Source organism: Pieris napi, chromosome 23 (genome assembly GCF_905475465.1).
Source record: "Pieris napi chromosome 23, ilPieNapi1.2, whole genome shotgun sequence".
Lineage (NCBI taxonomy): Eukaryota > Metazoa > Arthropoda > Insecta > Lepidoptera > Pieridae > Pieris > Pieris napi.
The window spans coordinates 6422672-6445965 of NC_062256.1; the positions used below are offsets into that span (position 1 = coordinate 6422672).

General features: G+C 33.4%; 1 protein-coding gene across 5 annotated transcripts in view; it reads right to left on the reverse strand.

Annotated features, from left to right (window-relative positions):
• The window catches only part of LOC125061189 (teneurin-a), a 206169-nt gene that overhangs the window by 18454 nt on the left and 164421 nt on the right, over nucleotides 1–23294 (reverse strand). For 4 of the 5 annotated variants that reach the window (XM_047666432.1, XM_047666428.1, XM_047666429.1 and 1 more), the window contains 9 exons: nucleotides 12134–12253; nucleotides 11387–12064; nucleotides 11124–11318; nucleotides 10326–10535; nucleotides 9346–9531; nucleotides 7651–7797; nucleotides 7058–7265; nucleotides 5734–5760; nucleotides 2683–2802 (listed from right to left, as the gene is read on the reverse strand). In XM_047666432.1, coding sequence (XP_047522388.1) covers nucleotides 2683–2802; nucleotides 5734–5760; nucleotides 7058–7265; nucleotides 7651–7797; nucleotides 9346–9531; nucleotides 10326–10535; nucleotides 11124–11318; nucleotides 11387–12064; nucleotides 12134–12253 — 1891 coding nt within the window. The remainder of the gene's footprint in view (nucleotides 1–2682; nucleotides 2803–5733; nucleotides 5761–7057; nucleotides 7266–7650; nucleotides 7798–9345; nucleotides 9532–10325; nucleotides 10536–11123; nucleotides 11319–11386; nucleotides 12065–12133; nucleotides 12254–23294) is intronic. The other variant, XM_047666430.1, reaches the window with a different exon arrangement.

Consider the following 23294-nt stretch of genomic DNA (forward strand, 5'->3'; position numbering starts at 1 on the left):
ATCCTTTAAACTTTAATTAATATCTCAAACTTATTTTTGGCGCCATTTTTCTAACGCTAAGGATGTACGGTAAGTGCGGCAACGTCGCATTTCATTTGATATTGTCGAAACGCTTGGTATTAAATATTTTTACATTAGATAATTAGTCAATAGAAAATTTTGACAAATCTTATATATGCAACGTATATTATTATTGTATTTTTTAATAAATAATATTTAAACAAAATTATACCACCAGATCAAACATGAACATTTTTGTCGCCGAAATTAAAGTATCGAGCACGGTCAATATTTCTACACATTCATAATTACTATACTTTTGGATTAAAAAATGCTATCACTTTTTGCAAGAATTATTTAGTTCTCGCTAAATTAAGTACAACATATGACTTTATTGAAACGAAGTAAAATGGCGCGAAAACCTCGGACAACATTGCGCACGCGTAAAAGCAGGCGTTGCCACAGATAAAATTTGAATAGAGATGGCGCGGGAATAAGTATACCTTAATAAAATACGTTAATTGATTAGATCTCAATCATGAATAATTAATGTATTTTAATATTTATATCACTATAAAAATCCGTATTTATTTATGTCGATCAAATATTTTGTTAACGTTTTAAAAACTAATGTACCGCGAAAGACGTCATGACGTCGATTGTCTTATGAAGTCACAGCGTGCAAAAGAACCAAAATTTAAACATTGTAAGTAATATTGTTAGTTTTATTGCAAATTTGTCATTGTCAAAATGCATTGTTGCATTTCGGGGCACAAGAGCAAATCTAACAAAACCTAGCTGGGATTGTAATTAAGTAATTAATGTGATTAGTGTCAATTAAGATTTTTTATTTCCCATTCATTCAAAAATAAAACAAAATTGTTTGTAGAGATTAGAAGATTTTGTTTTGCCTAAAATATAAGCGTTTTATTGTTTTTTTTTTAAGTATTGTTTTCAACATTAGTTAATTGTTATGAAATCTCTGTGTTTTTGTCCGTAAAAGTTTATTTAAATTTTTTATCTACACTTTAACTGATAAAAAATGGAGAAGATTATCAAAGTGTAATTTGTTTTGTTTTGTTTTCAATAGTAATATAACAGTATGTTCGTATATTAATTTTAAAAAATAATGACATTATTTTTTGCACGCATGTATTTACGATATTTTTATATTATATGTATATAAAAATAGCTTTTTGTTTGTATCGCTAAACCTCGAGAATAGTTGGACCGAATTGGCAAATTTTTATGTTGAAATATTTGTGGAAGTTCAAACATGTTTAATATATTATAGAGGTCGTTGGGGTTTTTATTGACTGTTACTGTATGAGTATATCTTTAATTTCTAATTAAAGTCCTAAACCGATTTTGATTTCATTTTTTTTTATTTAAGTCCTGCGTACAGGGCAACGTCTGTCAGCTAGTCCTTAATTAAAACGGATATTTATGTAAAGAATGAATTTTGCATACAAAGGGTGTGTTTACCCTATAAGGAAGTCGCGGGTAAGCTAAAAATAACTCCTGGCCACCGTCGCACGTGTCCTCGCCTGTCGGCTGTCTCCACCGGGCCTGTTTCCAATTAACAAGCGAATAATTTGCGAACTACACTCCACCCGAGCGAGTACTTTTATAAGCTTCTGTAATTTATGGTGGTTGTTTTTTTATTTATAGCTAAGGAGTGGAATTGACGTCTATAATACGTTATAGTCTATGGACGAAAATTAAAAAAATATATAATATAGGCGGGAAAACGAGTCTCCGAGACGCCCAAAACGAACATTGTTGGAATATTTTGGATTTTAAAGGAATTAAATTGAAGTATTTATTTTCAAGAACTTTTATATATATATTATATGTTTTTTATTTATTTTACAATAATTTCTTCTATTTTTTTCATTCACAAACAGCGTTTTGTTCTACACTGAAACTGAAGCGTATTTAGGGGCTAACGACAAATCGTACTATAAAAATGGTATCGAAAGATTGTATGATTGAATGATGATGATGAATTTGATTATTTAATATAGCGGATATTAAATAATCAAATTCTATCAAAAATAGAATTTTTCTATGTTAGCCTACGAACTTTTCAGCCCACCTAACTTTAACTAACTTTTCACCTACTTCTCTATAAATAAACATTATCAATAAGACAGAAGTTGAAATCCAGTCATCCAGAATACTATGTACATAATATGATTAACTAACTTTTCACCTACTTCTCTATAAAAAAACATTATCAATAAGACAGAAGTTGAAATCCAGTCATCCAGAATACTATGTACATAATATGATTTACTAACTTTTCACCTACTTCTCTATAAATAAACATTATCAATAAGACAGAAGTTGAAATCCAGTCATCCAGAATACTATGTACATAATATGATTTACTAGCTTTTCACTTACTTCTCTATAAATAAACATTATCAATAAGACAGAAGTTGAAATCCAGTCATCCAGAATACTATGTACATAATATGATTTACTAACTTTTCACCTACTTCTCTATAAATAAACATTATCAATAAGACAGAAGTTGAAATCCAGTCATCCAGAATACTATGTACATAATATGATTTACTAACTTTTCACCTACTTCTCTATAAAGAAACATTATCAATCTTATCATCCACAATACATATGACCAAAATTATCTTGAACGCTTAACTAAATACGTACCATCCTCCTTGTCTTGTAAGCGTGAACCCGAAGCGAGCCTCTCTATCCACGGAGACTCTGATGCCGATTATCCCCAGCCCCTGGGGAGACACAACTTGGCCCCGCATCACCGACACACGGCTGCACATACCAGGCCTCATCAGATCGGGCCCAGATATAACGCAGAGCACAGTATGATACGATTCACAAGTATTAAAACAATCTTTATTTTTCAAAATTATGATTCATGTGTAACTCAGTAAGTGTGTATATGTTAACGTAAAATTGTAAACACCGTTAGATTGTAATCTATCTCGCGAGATTATAAACTGTCGAAAGATTGTGAACCTCAGCTTACTGCTTACAATTTAACGTATTATTATTCGGTAGATTGTACTACACTAACTTAGTTATCATTCAAACTTCTTTGGTCAATTACAGATTAATTTTACTTTCCAACAATTTCATATAACTACCGAATAATAATACGTTAAATTGTAAGCAGTTCGTTGAGGTTCACAATCTTTCGACAGTTTATAATCTCGCGAGATAGATTACAATCTAACGGTGTTTACAATTTTACGGTGACATATATATATTATTACGCAAGTGTTAATGTGTAATAAAACTCCTTAAAGCTTGCTGAACTATCCTAAAAGGTCTTGTTAAATTGTGTAATTCGTGTTAAGATTATTAATAAAGCTCTCGTTGAAAGTATGTTTCAAAATTAAACCGCAATGCTTTGTTTATGACCAGATTAACAGAAATATGACGAAAGAATGTTGTATATAAATACCAAGTACTAGTAGTAATTAAAATTATAAATTTATTGAACTATAGACAATGTTAAGAGATATCTGTCCCGGTTCACTATGGACTAATAATAAAATGTCTGTAAAAGAAACTAAAATTTTAAGTAAATACAAAGTTTGTTTCTCGATTGTGGAATGAATATGAAAGCTTAAAATGTTTCGAAATAATTTTATTGAAAGGTCGACCTAAAAAGTTTCAGACTATTAAATATACTCAAGCTGGCATCTCCGGCGTACTTCGGATAGGTCAAGTGCCGGACCGGACACGTTCTATGAAATTATTTTTATTGCCAATCGTCTGCAGATTTTACCAATTAAATTCAGTTCAAATAAAATGTTATAGCAAAATTTTTGTAATACATAAAGAATTACTTTATTAAAACATTGAATATCTATTTAATTAGCAGGTTTTTCTTAAGTTTAGGGTTTGGTCCTTCCAAATAAAATGGAGATATTTGAATGATAATTCAAATCTAATTATAAACGCCATTGGTACACAAAGTATTTGGGAGTCTGTGTTACTTGCTAGGAAAATACATAAAAAAAATTTTTTATTTTTAATCTTTAAAGTTTTTTTTGTCTATGTAAGTCTGTATATAATTGTGTGGTCAACTGTCATCTTTAGTAGTATGTTATACAAACTATTTGGTAGTCTGTGTTAACTAGAAATAATTGAGTATGTAGAACCTTGTGAATCGTTTCATTGATTGCTTCACAAAATAGTGTTACTGTGCTCGCACGTTTTATCAGTTTTTAAAAACACTGTGAAAGTGAAGTATGAAAATAAAAATTGAAAAATAAAAGAAGTTCTTAGCATCGCACATTCTCTTCAGGATCAGCTAAATATAGGGCAAATTCCAGTTGACATTCGCGAATTTAATATCAAACAATTACAGATAATGTGAACTGAAATCTTCCTAGGAACGTAGGTTATATGCATGTAACAGCTGCCACATAGACCATAATAGTAATTTGTTGACATTATACGAGTATGTCAATTGTCAATGTTCAATATCGCTGGGACACTTGAAATTGGTGCAAGAAAATATTCTATGTACTGCAAAACAATTTTAAAAGCATGAAATGTTATTATCGTTTTAATAATCAAAACATTACCGTCGTCCGTCTTCTTCATTGAATTAAAATTCGCTAAACCAGGAGAGCTGAAACTTACCAAAGAAAGAGTTACAACTATCATAGATAATCTAATTCAGTTCTAAATTTAAACACATCTTTATGCTATAGACAAAACAGCTGTAAATTAGTTTTCACAGACTATATATTTGCTAAGTAGAAACGTTTAACGTATCTATAGATGGTATAACAATACAGATGACGATTGACCTAAAGGTTTAGATACCAGGCCATAAACTCCAAAAAAAACAGATGACGTTTATATTTTTATAAGAAAACTTGCAGTTAAAATACATCAAAGGGTATTTTAAACTTAAGAGTACTAAAACAGATTATAAAATATTTTATTTGCACCAATTTCGAAGTGCTAATTAAGTATTATCAATGACCGTGTGTAATGTAAGCAATGGTTGTATAGTACAAGTCGACGTACTATCGTCTTGCTGTGAAGTAGCCGAGAACATTCAAAAGTTGTATTTGGTTAGTTACGAGGGTAGGATCTAAACACATAGAGCTTGGGCAGAGGGTAAGGGTTTGGTTAACAGATGAAAGACGCAGACAAAGGGTAAGGAACACATAAAGGGGTAAGTTCATTTGAAGCTAATTTTGCGTGTTCGCTGAATTTTGCTCGATTAAACTTATACGATTCGCGTCTCACTTTTGTACATATTAAACCTAATGTGTTACTAACGTCTTGCGTGAAAGCGTAATGATTTTCCTAATTTTCACATTGTCTAACAAAAATATACCATAGTATATGTGAGCTATAATATAAGCACAGTAGACGAGAACAATAAACATTACAAAAACATTGCGGCGGCGACAAGTGCATGAGAAAATTCCAATTACAGTACACGATAGCGACGCAGTGATTTACGGAACAATTTATTAAACTTGTCGCCACCACAAAGAACATACAAGACAGACATACAGATGTTACATACACAGAGAGTAAACAAATACAAAGGAGTGAACGAAATATAAAAAGCTAAAGTTTCGCCTTTCGCGTGCCGGTCGGGCATGCGGAGGGCTGGGCATCACACATATATGCAGGAGTAGCAACAAAAGGGAAGAGGTCAACAGATACAGAACACTGAGGGGCGAGGGCGGGCTGACTGACACTTACCATGGTGTAAAGGAATTCCAGAACTCGCTAGGAGTGGCGGACACACGGCGGCACAGGGACACAGAAAGACAGGACAGATTACTACACAGATACCTACAACCCTCAGTGCAACCCCACCCCGACAGCAATCGACGCGAACGATTGCGCTCGTCTACCCCGGTTACCTTGCGTTTTAACACTTGTTTTAGTATGATTAATAATATTAGAATTTCGTCACATGTTCAATATTAATGATTCAAACAAAAAGCCCGTTTGCATTAGAACAAAACCACCACTATTATCGTTATTAATTAATAACTTGATATCAAATTATGCGTATTTAAAAGGTTGCACCAAGATAATGGTTCTATTTAAACATGAAGTGATAGACATGCTGGATGGTGAATAAACGGAGGTCCGTCAAGTGTTATGTTATTCACATCTAAAGAAACAAATGCCAGAACGCAATATAACCCTTCCAGACTCCTCAACACAAATAAAATAGTGAAGCGGCTTGTGTTTTAATGCAAACAAACTTTTGAGGCGCTTTTGCATATAAAGCGAGGTGGGTTTACTACTTTATTTTCTCAGTTTTGCTTTGTCTTGTTCGTTATTGTTCGGATTTCTTCTGATCGTTTTATTCTAATGTCTTTGTCTTTTTGGAAAATGAATGGCTTTCCTCTCTTGTTATTTTTAAGAACGCTCGACTTCGATCATGAGAGAAACCTAACATCTATTGAAACATAATTTTGTAACAGTTTTGAGTTAAGGTGTCTGTCATGATTCGAGTCTAGAAATCGAGAATTATCCAAATTGTGTTTATGTACCAAATAAAGACAAACAAAACTGCTTCGAAGCTGAGCACTGTTTTAATCCTGATAGATAAGTTAATCGTATTAGACGCTTTGTTTTAGACAAACAGGTAGGGTAAGACACACACAAAGGATTAACATTAGACAATACACAACACATCGGATCTGGTGTGAAAACATAAGATGAAAAAATGCACACTTTATTAAAATTACAAAAAATAAATTTCATCCATGCCAGGACATCGAAACATCGTAAATAATAGGAAAATCAAAAAACTTCCACCAGATGAAACAAAAATCTTAATTTAAGTTAAAATAAAAGAAACACACCAAATCCTTGGAGGGGTTAAGGAAGATGAGTGGGATATGGTCAGGTGCTAAGTCCTACATCATGTTTTTATGATTGCTATCCAATATGATACACTAGATCATTATGATCACTAACACTTTGCTGTGCAAATTGTAACCTAAACCAGTAAACGGCCTACTTCATTTTTTACATGGTGTTGTTTCCTACAAACTAGAACACCTACCTTTCAGAGTATTCGTCCATATGCGCGTAGCTCTGGACAGAGTTCTCTTCTATGAGGAACTTGACCCGTTGGTAGAAGGAAGCGGTAACTGATGGTGGTTGTTTACGAAGCAGAACCTCGACGGGGTCATTGGAGGCCAAACACATGATGTGTTCTGTGCATTCTGGGCGACTGCAGCATTCGGAATCCGAGCAGTCCGTCATGCCATCTTCAAAATTCGGTAGATTCGTTTTACAAACGCTTAGCTACATGTTACGGAACTGCTTAACATGTGTTCTTAATTAATTTACAAGAATTTTAATGGTTATAAAACCTTTTTAGTCATGAACGCGTGGTCTTTTGTGTGTACGAACAAGTTTAATAATTTAGGTCAGAATTTTAAAGGATTCCTCCGTAATGTCGTGTAAATGATTTGATTAATGTGTAATTTAGTAGTTTAAAATATTATACTTAAGGTATAAAAGCGAATTTATTGCATTATTATTATTTATTTAAATGGTTATTCAATTGTTTTTTTCTATTTCGTGCGTTTGTTGGATCGATACAGTTGCAGCAGCGTAAAACACGTTTACGTATTTCAAATATTAGTTTACCTTCGTCATTGTCCTCGTTATCACTGCAAGAAAGTTCAAGAGCAATGGAGCAATCAGTTCCAGCCCAGCCATCAGCGCAGGAACACCGATAGACACCGTCTTCGAGGAGGCACTGCCCGTGACGCGAGCAGCCATTGGGACAACCAGCTAAACAATTTCATAATCAGAAACATAGCAAAGAGTGTGTTGAAAATCAAATAGATGTATGTATCTACTGTTAATAGATATTGATAAAAAAGGTAACATTCTGAAAAAAAGATGGAAAATGTATAAAATAGATTCGCCAAGATTTGAACCTAGAATTTTCACGTTAAGCTTTGAATATACCAGACCTCAGCTCACTCTAAAAACACAATGACTCTTTAGTACTTACAACTTATAAATATATATTTGCAAAGTATGGCTTTTATACTTATTATTATAGTGTACTTAATAACAACGTCATCGGCTGTTACGGCTATCGGTTTTACGACCAAATATAGTAGTCCCTTCGATGTCGTATTAATAGATTTTGACTGTATATAACATGGGGCAAACGGGCAGGAGGCTTACCTGATATTAAGTGATAAACACATTGCCAGAACTCTCGGAGCGTTGCTGCCCTTTTAAGAATTGGTACGCTTTGAAGGACCCTAATTCGAATTGGGTCGGAAATACTACGGTGGGCTCGTTAGTTATATGTCTAAAAAATCTAATGCATAGAATGATGTCGATATGTTGGCATTTAGTAGAATGTTAGTATTAAAAAATAAACAAAACACTGTGGAATTCGTTCTATTATCTTTAATGTCAAAGTCACGGACCGAAGCTTCACGTTTTGGTTGACATAGCCTCATATTCATAAAGTAATACACTTAAAGCTTTTGACTAAAGTAATCATTTATTCTGTACTATATTGAAAAGAGGGAATCATCACTTGAGTTAAATTGTATAACATATATGTTGTATACTAGCTGATCTGGCAAACGTTGTTTTGCCATGTATATTATTTCTAGGAAACATTTTTTTAGTTCAATAAACATAACTATCTACATTAAAATAGGGGTTGATCGTAGAGGGGTGAAAATTAAGGGTTGTATGTATTGTATGCTGTATCATAAAAAAGGAAAACAAATAATTTTGTCTAAAAAATAAAATTTAGGGGAATAAAAATAGATGTTATCCGATTCGCAGACCTAACCGATATGCACACAAAATTCACGAAAATCGGTCCAGCCATTTCGGAGTTTAATTACAAACACCGGTACACGAGAATTTTATATATTAGATAACGAATATATACCTACTTAAGTTTTCTATGAATGGAAGAATCTGCTTTTAGCAGTTAAACCGCCTACATCCTTTGGTTTCGTTTATTATTCCTCTGTTCTGTTTTATTCTGATATAATTAAAGCAAGAAACTTTATAGCAAGCCATCACGATGTTCTATTTACTTGGCGTGTCGTTAAGAAAATTATTACTAACTATAATCCGAAATTATTATAAAAAATTTAATTTGAATAAATTATTTAAGACATTTAGGGCAAACGAGCCTACAGGACTCCCAAAAATTTAATTAGCCCATGGACACCCGTTTAGTGGGTGCGTTGCCGGTCTTTGATGAATCTTTAAAGAGAGGTCGATCTCCCAGGGAAGACCATCTCTGGGGGCGATTCCACAGTAACTTTTACATAAGTCCATATAGAAGATACTTACGTATGGTACAATGTCGTCCATTCCATCCCTGTGTACAAACACAGGTGCCATTCTTACATTGCCCATGTTCATGACACCGTGTATCGCAAGGTCTCTGGTCACACATCGATCCTGTCCAACCATCGTCACAGCGACATACACCTTCCGCGCAAACTCCGTGCGGCCCACAATCCAGTGAACACACCACTGTGGGTTAATTACTTTTATTAAATGGATTTACTGATGAAATTGTTGTTAAAACCTTCTTGTCATCGTAATGTTAGTTAATATAAAGAATATGTTTGCAGAATATAGGTACCAAATTGTATGGCGATAAATATGTTGTCCCCAAAATTTTAAACGATAATCATTTATATAGAAGTTTGTAACGATAAAATATCTAGTTCTGTTGTTCTGTATTTTGGTAGTAACGAAGAAATACAGATATTATAAGGTATTTAAACTGAACTTATACTTAGCATAATTTTTTCTTTTTTATTTAATAGGAGGCAAACGGGCAGAAGGCTCACCTGATGTTAAGTGATATCGTATAGTACTGCACTAGTGGTACAGGTCATTGTTATACTTATCTTTATTAATATAAAGATGAAAGAATTTTTCTTTATATATTAAGTATTAATTGTCGTTTGTTTAAGGTTTTTTGGCTACTAATGAACTTATGTTTTCTGTTTCATATACATATTTTGTTTGTCAATGTAATTTGTTTTGGCTTTGTGTATTGTCTACGTGTGTTATTTTATAATATGGGTGTGTGTTAGCTGTAAGATTACTAATAAATAAATAAATAAATTGTATTTTTATGTTTGACCTAAAAAGTAATATTAATTTACATAATAATTACTATTATTACTATGTAGGTTAAGAATATTGTAAATACTATGTATCTGTGTGTTGGAAATAAAATATATATTTCCATAACACATATTTCAAAGTATGTGTGCGAAGATGGGACCGCCAGTCTCTTAATAACCCGTCCTTACCTTGAGAGCAGTCATCGCCGGTATACAGTGGATCACAAACGCATCTCCCAGCATCAAGATCATAGATGCCTCTTTGAGAGCAAGCTGGAAGGCATCTTTGGACCCTGGCGTCACGATCTGTGCAGGCTGCGCCTCTCCATCCCGCGCGACAAACACACCTTCCTCGGACGCAAGAACCGTGACCGCCGCACGTAGGGTCCAGACAATCCTCTGCATTATGGAATTAATTATACGCTTGGTTTGGGAATGATAAGGTGGTTTCTTATACACGATCTATTGGAGAAAAAGTGTTGAGCGCGTGTTCACTCCAAGAGTCTTTTGTACGTTTTTATTACTTGAAGTCTTGGCGTAGTTGATGCAAATAATTTTTCATTTCAACACAATAATGAACTATATATATATATAAATAGGTATATATGTTATAAAAAAGAGAACGCCCACCAGAAACTTAAGAAGATGGAATAACAGAGATAGCGGGGAAGGACTGGAAAATTGTGGCGAGGTTGAGAGACAAGGGGAAGAATTTGGGGGAGGCCTTCTCGAGTTCTCTGGAGTACCTACTAATGGTTAACGATAAAAAATAATGACATGGACTTAATGTAATCTAATGAAGTACTCGAATAAAGGCTATTTTTATTTTATTTAAAAGTTTTAATTTCAAGGAATTTTTATATAAACTTATTCTTTATAACGTATTAAATTCATTACATGTTTCAGTTGATGGCTCATGGCTCTTTGTCAACGACGGCCATAAAAACTATCAAATAGTTGTTTCCTAAATAATTAAAGTGAAAATACCTTCATCACATTTAACTCCTTTCCATCCAGGCTTACAATGACATTGTCCCGCAATACACCGTCCCCTTCCCGAACAATCAGCGGGCTCACAATCGTGGGCCGGCACGTCGCATTCAGCTCCTTTCCAACCTTCTGAGCAATGACAAATTCCACCGGCGTAAGCACCATGACCGGAACAAAGTACGGGGCACACGCCTAAAATAACAATAAACATTTTTCTTTCATGTTCTTTAACACAATACACAAAACAATTCATTACTTACTTTTCGAACAATCGTGGCCCTCAAAACCGTCCGAACAATCGCATTTTCCCAGATAACAGGAGCCATGACCTGAACAGTCGTCTGGACAGGAGTTAGTTACACCTTCTGCTTCAGTCACTATCATTTCAACTGTGTGCGGTTGAAGTTCATCATTGTAAATAGATATGAACCATCTCCCTGTGTCCAGATACTGTAGAATGCTGACGTTCACTCTCATGTCAGTAGACCGCCTTGAGATTGTATGGTTCCATCTTTGGTGAGATTTAGGCGAGATGAATAAAGATTCGAAGTCGTTAAAATTATGGTCAGTAATGTCTCGCGAGAGGGTGCTTCTTTTCCGTCTAAGTCTGTGATCAACTCTACCACCACGAATAAACTCCACAAAGTCGTATTGGGTGACACTTGGTGCGACGTTTCTTCTGCCGTAAACTGCGAAGTTTGCTCCCCATGGCACTGTGAAGTTTAGACTGACAAACGCTGGCTGTTTATTTCTAAACTCCGAGCTCCAGAATTGATAAGCCGGTATGGTTGCACTATGTAGTTGGTCAAATTCTCTAACTTCTAAGGCGGGTGACCAAGGTGGCGGTGCTGCTTGTTGGGCTTGCTGTGGTATCACTGCTGATTCTATAGCTGCTTCAGCTGTTGTTGACCATCCTAAAGATGACGTTGATATCGATTCTGAAATAAATATTGATTTACAAATATGTTCACGAAAAAAAACAAAATAATTAATTAAAACATTCATACCATCTGAAGGTGAAGATGTTGATAATGCATCTCTTATCCCATGAGAATGTGTTACAGCCTTTACATCTTGAACCAGTATGCAATTAGAATTGTCTATATTACTTTTAATTGACGATAATGCTGAAACAAAAGAATAATATAGAGAATAAAGGACAAGACACAAGTCAAACGTATCATACAAGAGGGATTAATAAAGTTATTGTTCCTAAACAGAACAGCATCCGCGATAGATACAATGCAACTAAATGCTGGAAACTACCACCTCCAATCCGCGTCACCCAAGGCATTACGTCTTTCAAAATAAAATGTAAAAGTTATATTTTGGAATGTCAGTCGGCTGGGTTGGGCATTTAGTAGCATTGTCTATATATTCTATGTTTGTTTCTATTTATAATTTGATATTTTTTATTCTGTCTTATAAAATTATTTTTTTATTTTAATTAATAATTTTTGTTTTGTTCAGTGTATATAGCTGCCACAAGTTGTCACAAGATAGTATGGGTTCACTGAAAATCAATGTTGCTGGTGACAGCAACTTAAGGACCATTTCTGACTAAAGTGATTGTGTTTCTATTTCTTTTTTGTATGTGCTTTAATGACTATTCTTAATAATAACTTTCCTTCCTATTTCTTTATAAATACAATACATTTGAGATTATGTATGCTTAATTTATTACGAACAGCACTCCATCGCTGTATTGATATTTGCAAGATAATATGCGTCCACTGAAAATCAGCGTTGCTGGTGTCAGCAACTTAAAGCTAAGTTGGGCTTTAAATATGTGTATGCTTTAATTAAATACACGTTTTTCCTCTTTCTTTATAAATACGATACATTTGGGACCGAGTATGTATGATTCATTTGTTACGGACAGCTACCCGTCGCTGTAATTGATATATGCACAATATGGGTCCACTGAAAATCAGTGTTGCTGGTCACAGCAACTTAGGGCCCATTTTTGAAAAATGGGCCCTAAGTTGGGCTTGGGTTTGTATTTCTTTTTTGTGTGTGTGTGCTCGATGACTATTCTTAATAATAACTTTTCTTCCTCTTTCTTTATAAATACAATACGGTATATGTGTGTGTGTTTGAATCAAATCAAACGTTTTTCTTCCTTCTTTCTAAATGCATTTACGTATGATTGATTCGTTACGGACTCCAGCTATAGCTGTATGTTAAATTGATGTCAATTGCGACACATCTCACGTCACAATACAAAATCAGGTTCATAAAGAGATGTCACTGGAGAATGTGACGTTTGAGAGCATGCATGAGTAGGGTAAGTGTCGTCCCGTCGAGTTTTAATTAACCGACGCATTGCGCAGCGCATTTCGTAGAACTATGACGGAACAATTGGATTCGGTGCCTAAAGCGTCTATCACGTTCGTTTCTTGCTATACCGATAACCAATCTATAAAGCAACAGCACCGTGCTACGTAATTTAATAGGGTAATTCTTCACGCCTTTAAGCTTAAACACGAGAAGCTTTACCGAGCTTTCGTCTGTTTTTTATAAAACCGTGAAGTTGTAGCTTTACAAGTTTTTATAAAGCTACACTGAACACAAGAACAGAGTCTTCACCTTAATAGAGACTGTTAGTAGTGTTATTGGACACTTTATGTTTAATATCAATAGTAGTAAATTAGGTTTACGTATTTACTAATCTTAAGTTAGGCTAGATAAGGTTCCATGATGTCTCAGTGAAGACACATATGTTTATTATAATTGTCATCTATTTTAGAATAGATAGCTTGTAACATATACTGTAGAAGCATTATAAATGATGGTGAACATTAATTAAAAAATAAATAAATGTCGCTACAACCTTTTTTAGGTCTGGGCCTCAGGTATCTGTATCTGTTTCATGATCATTTGTTAATCTAATAGGCAAGTAGGCGATTAGCCTCCTGTGCTTGACACATGGACTTTTTGGGTCTAAGGCAAGCCGGTTTCCTCACTGTTTTCCTTCACCGTTCGAGCGAATGTTAAATGCGCAAATAGAAAGTCCATTGGTGCAAAGCCGGGGATCGAACCTACGACCTCAGGGGTGTGAGTCGCACGCTTTAATAATAATAATAATAAATAATAGTTTAAAAAACTAAAAAACACGCTTTTAAAGCACATCAAACTAAAAAGTGAAAAATAATTCCTAATTTAGGCTGAAAATGGTAATGAACAAAAAATATTGGTATTATTGTGAAAAAGCGTGGGGCGCTCTGTGCCATATTTTTCGTCTATAGAGCGTGTTTTTTAGTTTTTTTTTAACTATTTTTTATTTTTTAGTTAAATTTTTTTTTGGATTATTGCTTTGTCATCGATCTTTGACAGGTGCGCAAAATTTGAATAAAATCTGTCCGTTTAAAATGGGTCAAAATCGAGTCCGAAGGAGTCGGTTACATACATACATACATACAGGTGAAGCTGATATAAAGCGTATAAAAAAGTATATATGCGAGGTAGGTAGGCATTATTTTAGAAGAAATTCTTTGATCCTAAGCCTGATTTAAATATGCCATGTGATTAGTTTAACGATACAACCAATAAATGGGCCATCCAATTTAAATGAGAAGTGATTTTTATTAATGTAATTTATGAGTATAGAGCGTGCGTCGCAGCAATTATGTTATCAACGGCCGGGTCATCTATCCCTAGATTTGGTGATAAGAATCTCGATGCGTTGACGCCATTTGGCTTGCACTTTGAATTGGGCAATTTACGTTAACTGGAGGGTCGATAATAACTTTTATCTCCCGATCTGTAGTTAAATTGGTAATTTATTCATGGTATTGATCCACATAGACGAGATCTATGTGGATTCTATTATTTGTTAGTGCCTATATTAGTTAATTTCTTGTATGTTTTATGTAATTTTGTTTTTTCCTAATTAATTTTGTATGTTTGCTTTTTGTTTCGTCTGTAAATTTTAGTCACTTATTGTTCAGTCAATTTAGGGTCGCCTGTTAGGGTAGTGTTTTTATAAATAAATAAAAAATATTTAGTCATGGTAAACCAATGAAATTTGGTTTTGATATAATGTAGTATACGTTTAAAAATTTCATTAAAAATCTTTACATATTTTATAGAACGAGCCCATCTGATGATCTGATACCGCCCGTAGACAATCTTAATGCCAAAGGATCTTTTAAGCTAAAATACTAGTCGTAATTGCTACTAGTAGTCGTTTTCTGTATAGAGAGCTGTTGTTATTCAAAGGAAACGTACGACCCGTAATGCTCCGCTTTTCCGTTAACGCTAACAGATGGTATAATTGAAACGTATAATTACGTTCCTAGTAACGTTTTATTTCAACACTATACGCTATAGCGAGAAGAAAGACAGGATGCCCACGAGCAACCTGGGAAAATTGGAAAGAGATAGCGGGAAAAGATTGGAAAATAGTAGCGAATTAGCGATATTAAATATAATAACATAAACTTTATGTAATCCTAATTATAGTACTCGAATATAGGCTATTATTATTATATTTATACGTCATAACGTAAATTAAAGCGACAAAGAACTTCTATAATTAATTTTAGTTCTAACGGTCGTAAACAAGAGAGAAGTACGGGCGAACGAGCGTAAATGACGCAATTTCCGCCCACAAAAATGATAAATTGCAATGTGGTATCGCGACTTTTAGATGATCCCTCGTAAAATCTATAAATTTACGGAAAGAGGGTAACATTGAATACGTCTCAGATCACGGAACGATTGTGTGCAGATGGACCATGTTTGCTGATACATATATCTATCTAATATTATAAAGAGGAAAGATTTGTATGTAAGTTTGTATCGAATTGGCTAGAAGTACTGGGCCGATTTTAAAAATTATTTCACCATTTAAATGCTTTCACTGATTAATATAGGATAAAAAAATAAGGATCACTACTAAAACTACAAGGTACCCAAGATGTAAATGCCTATAAAATATCTTTCATCGCATGCGCTGCGAAAACTATTGATAGAACAAAACAATGTTCAACGATATGAAAAAACATACCAATATCTACAAAAAAATAAATAAATGAGCGAGCGAAGCCGGGACGGGCCGCTAGTACGGTATGTTTATACATGGACAAAGGTTACTTAGAGCCTAATAGTAATAGTATGTTTTGGCCTTTTTATTATAATCGTAAGAAGTGTACCTACTATTAAAAACAATATATTTCTAAAAACTGTTATACAGTATTTTGATTTTGGAGCTGTTTTAGTTATTTAAAAAGTTGTTTTACGTGTACTATTTGTGTGTGTACATTTAAGAGACGTATATGTACGTACTTTACGTACGTACTGTCACGTATAGTACGTACATAAGTACGTATGTACACTGTATATACGTCTGTTACGTATATACTGTATCACAATAAATTATAGATATGTGTGTTATTTGTTAAATTACTTCGATTTATTACTCATTGTTGTTGTTCTTTTGAATTCTTTTTTGTCTTGTCTTTGTTGCCTGCTGTTTTACTTTCTTTACTATTGTAATATACAATTAATTAATAAGCGTGATGTATTATTGTATTAGTATATCTTCTCATGTGATCTCAGTGTAGGCCTAGTGGCTTCAGCGTGCAACCCTCATTGGTTGAAGGTTCGATCCCCAGCTGTGCACCAATGGACTATCTATATGTGCATTTAACATTTGCTGGCCTTAGACACAAAAAGTCGACGGCGCGTGTCAAACACCTACTTGCCTATCAAATTGACAAATGATAATGAAACAGATACTAAAATCTGAGGCCCAGACCTAACAAGGTTGTGAGCCACTGGTTTAACTTCTAATGTATGTTGTAATGTTCTTAATGAGAAGTAAATATCTTAATCCGTAATATTATATAATAAAGGAAGTGCACATAGTTATTTAACTCAAAGTCGTGGACACACGAAGTATTTTTCGAGTTAATACAATTTATTGTAATACGATTCAGCATAGATTGCATCGGAGATGGGGGAGCGAAACTCGTTTGAGTCCCGAGGGAAGGCAGACTCGGTATTAGTCACGTGATAAATCTTCACTCTATCTCCCTTTTTCAACATGAGACGGTAATCACATCTCTTTCTTTATAAATATGATAAGGGTCCGCGCGCCATATCGCGAACATACTGAAATATCCATTTCAAAGTGACGATGTGATGTGATAAATCTTCGTTATTAATTGGTTTCAAGTGTTGATAAGATTTTAAATCGATAGATTATCTAGTTAAGATAAAGAACCGACAGTTATAAACGTATTTTATAAGTATAATCAGAACTGTTGAAATATTTTGTTCCTAATGGCGTTACGATTTGACCGTCGCGGTCGTCTAGTAATTTGTATGGAAAAATGGGTTTTTTAATTATTTACATTTTCCTTGTGCTTTCACGTCAATATGCTTATTGGCACATAAAACACATTGTATATTATATAAATACAGGTGACTTCGATTTGTTATAGAAATGTATGCTAATATATACGTTAATAAATGCACTCAAAAGTTTATCGAAAACGTAATTTTCAAAAATGTTTGCCAACACAAATTAACAATAAAAATTATTAATTCTTTATACAGTCAAACATTATTATTTTATACAAAATATATTTTGCTAACAGAGTTCTTACTAACTTTTTATTTATTATTATAGCCAACAGCTTTTATTAAAATTACAAAACGAAATGTATTAACAAAGAATTACCATGAACAGCCCCAGTAAAATATATTACTGATAAGTATTGGTGTATCTGTGTGTATTTTGTGCGTGTTTTTGACTATTGTGTATATGTTAACGAAAAATTGTAAATACCGTTAGATTGTAATCTATCTCGCGAGATTATAAACTGTCGAAAGATTGTGAACTCAACGTACTGCTTACAATTTAACGTATTATTATTCGGTAGATTATAATCTATCGAAGTGAAATCGTCAAATTGTGAAACGTACCGTTTTTTAAGCACCTCGCGCGCTAATTGGTCGGCTTTATAGTAGATGCGCTAGATGTCCATAGAGTTAGGAATGAAACAAATGCACTTCAAAAATTAGTATTTATTACTTAGTAGGTAATCAATAATTCTGACATCACATGATGAAAAAAAATATATCAAAATAAAAAAATCAGAAACGTAACAATATTTTCTCTTCAAACACAAATTAAAATTGAAAAATTAATGAAATTTTCTTTTAGAAAAAATACTATCATTCATATCATTTTTGTAGGCTTTTGTTTTAATAAAATTGTCATATGACTATGTTATCTAAAAAGCGATACATAAATGATAAGTTATTGCAAAATTTTGGAAAATATAGTGAAACTGTGGGTAAGAGAGGTGGATTGGGTCAATTCAAGGGGTACTTTAAATATAAATACAAAAATGTATTTATTCATTATAACAAAGCATTACAATCTGTAAGATTTGGGAACCCGTTTTAGTTAAAAATACCTGTGTAGATTCCCAGGTCTTCCATGACAAACTTAATTGTTAATTCCAGAATAAAGTTAATATTTTTTTGGTATTTGTTGCACTCGTGAGTGTAATGTGTAACTACAGGTTAGATCTCAGGAACGAAATTTATTATGTATCAGTTATATTTTACTTTCAAACTATTTACCAATTTTTTAACAAAGCAATGCACATATCACCCTTGTATTAAATTTGTAGAAAGCTTTAATAAAACATTTGGGGCCCAAAATTTCAATTACATTAAAAAGTTGCAATGTACGTGATCTAATGAAGGGTGCAACAGATGTTCTAAGCCAGTAAGATTAGGATTAATGTCGGCTAATATCGCTTTTTATTCACATCCGGAATAGGCGTATTCGACAAAATATTCCTTTGTGTTCCATATTGAAATGCCAAACGCCGTGCTAATCTTTATATATATAATTCTTCTGTGAGTGTGTATGTCACTGAACTTCTCTCAAACGACTGGACCGATTTTGATGAAATTTTTTGTGTGTGTTCAAGGGGATCTGGGAGTGGTTTAGATTCACAAATCAGCCCGCCAGATGGCGCTGCAGTCGGTACTTTCATACTTTGCTTTACTAATTGCTTTAAATATCATGCAGGACAACGTCTGTCGGGTCCACTAGTATGCTATATATAATAATAATAAATAGTAAGTATCAATAGAGCAGTGATTCAGCGTGCGAGCCGCATCCCTGAGGTCATAGGTCCGATTCGGCTCTGCGCCCATGGACTTTCTATCTATGTGCGTATTTAACATTCGCTCGAACGGTGAAGGAAAACATCGTGAGGAAATAGGCTTGCCTTAGACCCAAAAGTCGATGTGTCAAGCACAAGAGGCTGATTAAGCCTATGATCATGAAACAGATACAGAAATCTGAGGCCCAGACTTAAAAAGGTTGTAGCGCCACTGATTTATTTATTTTATTTTTAAAATGTTGAAGAAACTGCTTTCTTAAACAAACTGCTGTTTCTCAAACTGCTGCTTTAGCAGTAAGACTGCCCATCTTTTGTCTTTCTTTCTTTCTTTCTTTTCTCCTGTTATTATTATGTTTACTTAACTTATAGATTCATACAAATAATGTTCAAATTTGCCTTAATAATAGTTTATATTTTACTAAACCAAATTGACATTTGACTCGCGAAATCTGATACCAAAAATCCTGTCATCGTTGTTTGAATTGTAGTCTGTGCCCTACCCCAATATTATTCGATCACAACTCCCTCGGGCTATGACATAAAACTTCGCATAATTACATTAGAACTTTTACTTCGTATTTATTCAAAAGTATCGATTCAACTATAACTTTATGTAATAGGAAAACTTTCAACTGTAATTATATAGTAAAACTAATTTATACTTAAGACTTTGATGTGACGTTAAAATATTCGAATTTAGAACAAAATTGTCGGCGTGTTATGCTTATCTGTGAGACGGCTCACGTATCTGTGGAATCTAAAGCGGTGATTTGGAGGCGTATAAGTCATTCAATTAGAAATTCGTGTATCCAACATCAGTATGCAGGGTGCTTATAGCTTATCTCTATCCATAATTTAATAGATTTCTAAATGAAAGATCCGATACGATATATCCGTCGAAATATCGAGCTGTTGATATTTCTCTATTGCTATACAAATTAAGGGAAATGTCAATTAAATTATCGCTTCTATTGAAGTTTTTGATGATTGTTTTTGGTTGAGGGAGTTCAATAACCTTGATGTAGACTTGCTATCTTGATTAGTAAAAATAATAATAAATTTGATTGAAAAATTCTTAGGGCTCATTTTGGCAAGTGTGCGATCATTTCTTACATTTTGTTAACGCTTCTACTTATTTACTAAAATATATATTAACTAATGTTAGGTTACATATACCTATAAGAAAATTTAAAAGTGTTAAGTGGCGAGCAATTGTTTGAAGATGAGAATGAATTTGATCGGTATTTGATAATTAATACTGGCCGATTGTAAAAAAGCGTTATTGTAAATCATTATTTTGTATTATAGGAAGGCAAAAAGGGCTGTCATCGTAGCCCATGGACAATGGACATCTATTCTAGTGGGTGCGTTCTGAATCTGGTCACCGCGAACGGATGAAACAATTTTTGTTGTGTTCAATATTGTCAGGCGGTTTTTATGAGAAATTTAAGGAAGTTGAACGGAACTAGAACATTGAAGAAAACTTATTTACAATAGTAATTTAACATAACTGTCAGTTGTTTGAAGTAACTGTCAGCGAGTAATATTTGTTTTATTTGACTTTGTTTTTGTGTATTCCAAATTCAAATTCAACATTTATAGAAAGTAATAGAATATTATAAATATTTTAACTAATTGTCCTCCAAATGTTTTCAGTTCCTATATTTTATTTAACTACGGATAGAAATCTTAAGAGGGCAACGTTAATTCTGAGCGAAACACTACAATATTTAATAAAACGCATCTCCATATTAATTTTACATAACTGTCAGTTGTTATAATAACTGTCAGCGAATGACAGCGCGCCAATATAACTTAACACAGGTCATTGTAATGAAGATATTACTTTTGCATATTCCAAATTCAAATATTTTAAATAATTTTTCTTCAATGTTTTCTGTTCACTTCTACGAGATAGAAATCTTAAGAGGGCGATGTTAATTCGGGATGTTAAAATTAATTAAGCCGCTAAAAATGTTTGAAATGGGCTTTCGCTGGATCGATTTAAGTCGAATGTAGGTCAGTAGTTATCAGTCTTACGCGGCACCTTTTTGATGCTATTTTTGCGATTTCTTAAATGTGTCTGCGGTTACAGCTGTGTATAGTCTTTAATTAATTTTTATGTTCCATTTTCAAATGTTCGTGACAGTTATAATTAATTAATTATGCAATAAATTATCAAAAATATAAAAGTCCTAATCGTTTTTATTTAAATAAATATATTTTTTTGTTTTTATCTTTCCATTGTAATAAACAGCCCTACAATTTAATTATTCAGAAAATAAATTTAACGAGTTATATTCTTGCAGGTGACACCCAGAGAAATTAAAATTTACAATCTCTTTAATGAATACTTATTTTATTTTTTATGATGATTGTTTATGACCAGAAATGCGGCCAGTCAAGATTCTTGTAATATTTTTAAATTCTTTAACACTTCTACTAACACTTTTGACATATTAATTGTATTTTAATATATTGATTGTGTTAAAACGGATTAATCTTATGGTTGATTTGTTAATTACATATCTCAACTTAGATAATACGTCGATGTGTTCCATTTTCAAATATATAACTTTTATCACCCTAAGAAAATTTCAGGCCATAAAATCTTCAACACAAAAAGAAAATTAAAATATTTGAATAAAGAATGATTATTTGGCGCCATTTTAAAGACAATGACAATTGACAGCAATTGTCATTGTGAATTCATACGGATATCGAAAATAATTAAATACATGTTTTAGCTTTGTAAGTTGAGATTGCAATTTGATATTCGCAGTAAAATTACAAGGGACGGGGATATAATTTATAACCTCGATAAAACAGAAGCGAAGGGCTTGAGGCAACATTGCCGCGGGTTAGACGAATGATTTATTTTTTCTGTTTACCTTGTTATTAACCGACTTCAATGTGTGCCTGTATATATGCAAACGTGCGATTGTATATAATAAGTATGCCGTGCCTGTGCACTTATTCTTTGTGCGCACATACAGTAAAGGAAAACATCGCAAGAACCGGGAATGCTTAGACAAAAGTTGACGGCTTGCAGGCACAGATGGCAAACCTATTTGCCTAAGAAAAATTATCATGAAACAGATACAGTAAATGTTAGGCCCTGTTTACTATTGGTATAATTTTTCAGATACCACAGATACAAAATTAAATACGTTGGTTAATAAATTTAGTATTATTACTTTTGTAACCCTAAGCTATTTAACGGGACCCTGTGTACTCTTGAGAATTAAACAAATACAGAATATTTGGTTTCAAACATTTGTTTGATCTAACAATTTTCATGTAAAAATTATCGATTTTCTTCATTAGCATTGATTATCACGTTATCTCTGATTCATAAACTTGCATTCAGAACATTGGGCGAACGGGCAGGAGGCTCAACTTATGTTAAGTGATACCGCCCATGGACATTCATATTGCCAGAAGGCTCACAAATACGTTGTCGATATTAAATAATTGGTACGCTCTTTTGCTCATAAGTCGAATTGGTTCGGAAATACTATACGATAAACCTTAAATATAAACGTAAATTTAATTTTATTTAACTAAAACTGACTAATAGTACATTTAAGTCTCACCAGTAAATAGTAACTAACACGTAATAATTTTTGCATTAAACGATTAAAAAATGAAGTGCTTCGTCTTGCTGTCTGTATGAATGCGATTAGTTCATAAACTAGACAACATATTTTTGTAGGGTTATAGTTTTATATATATAAATGTCTTATTAATAACGATTATTATTGCGGAGCTTGAAAATCTTTGCCAAAATACGTAATATAGTGGCTACAACCTTTTTAGGTCTGGGCCTCAGGTTTCTGTATATGTTTCATGATAATTTGTTTTATATGCAAGTAGATGATCAGCCTCCAGTCCCTCTCGACTTTATGGGTCTAAGGCAAGTCGATTTCCTCACGATGTTTTCCTTCTGTTAAATGGGCAAATAGAAAGAAAGTCCATTGATGGACAGCCGGGGATAACCAAACCTAAGGGATAA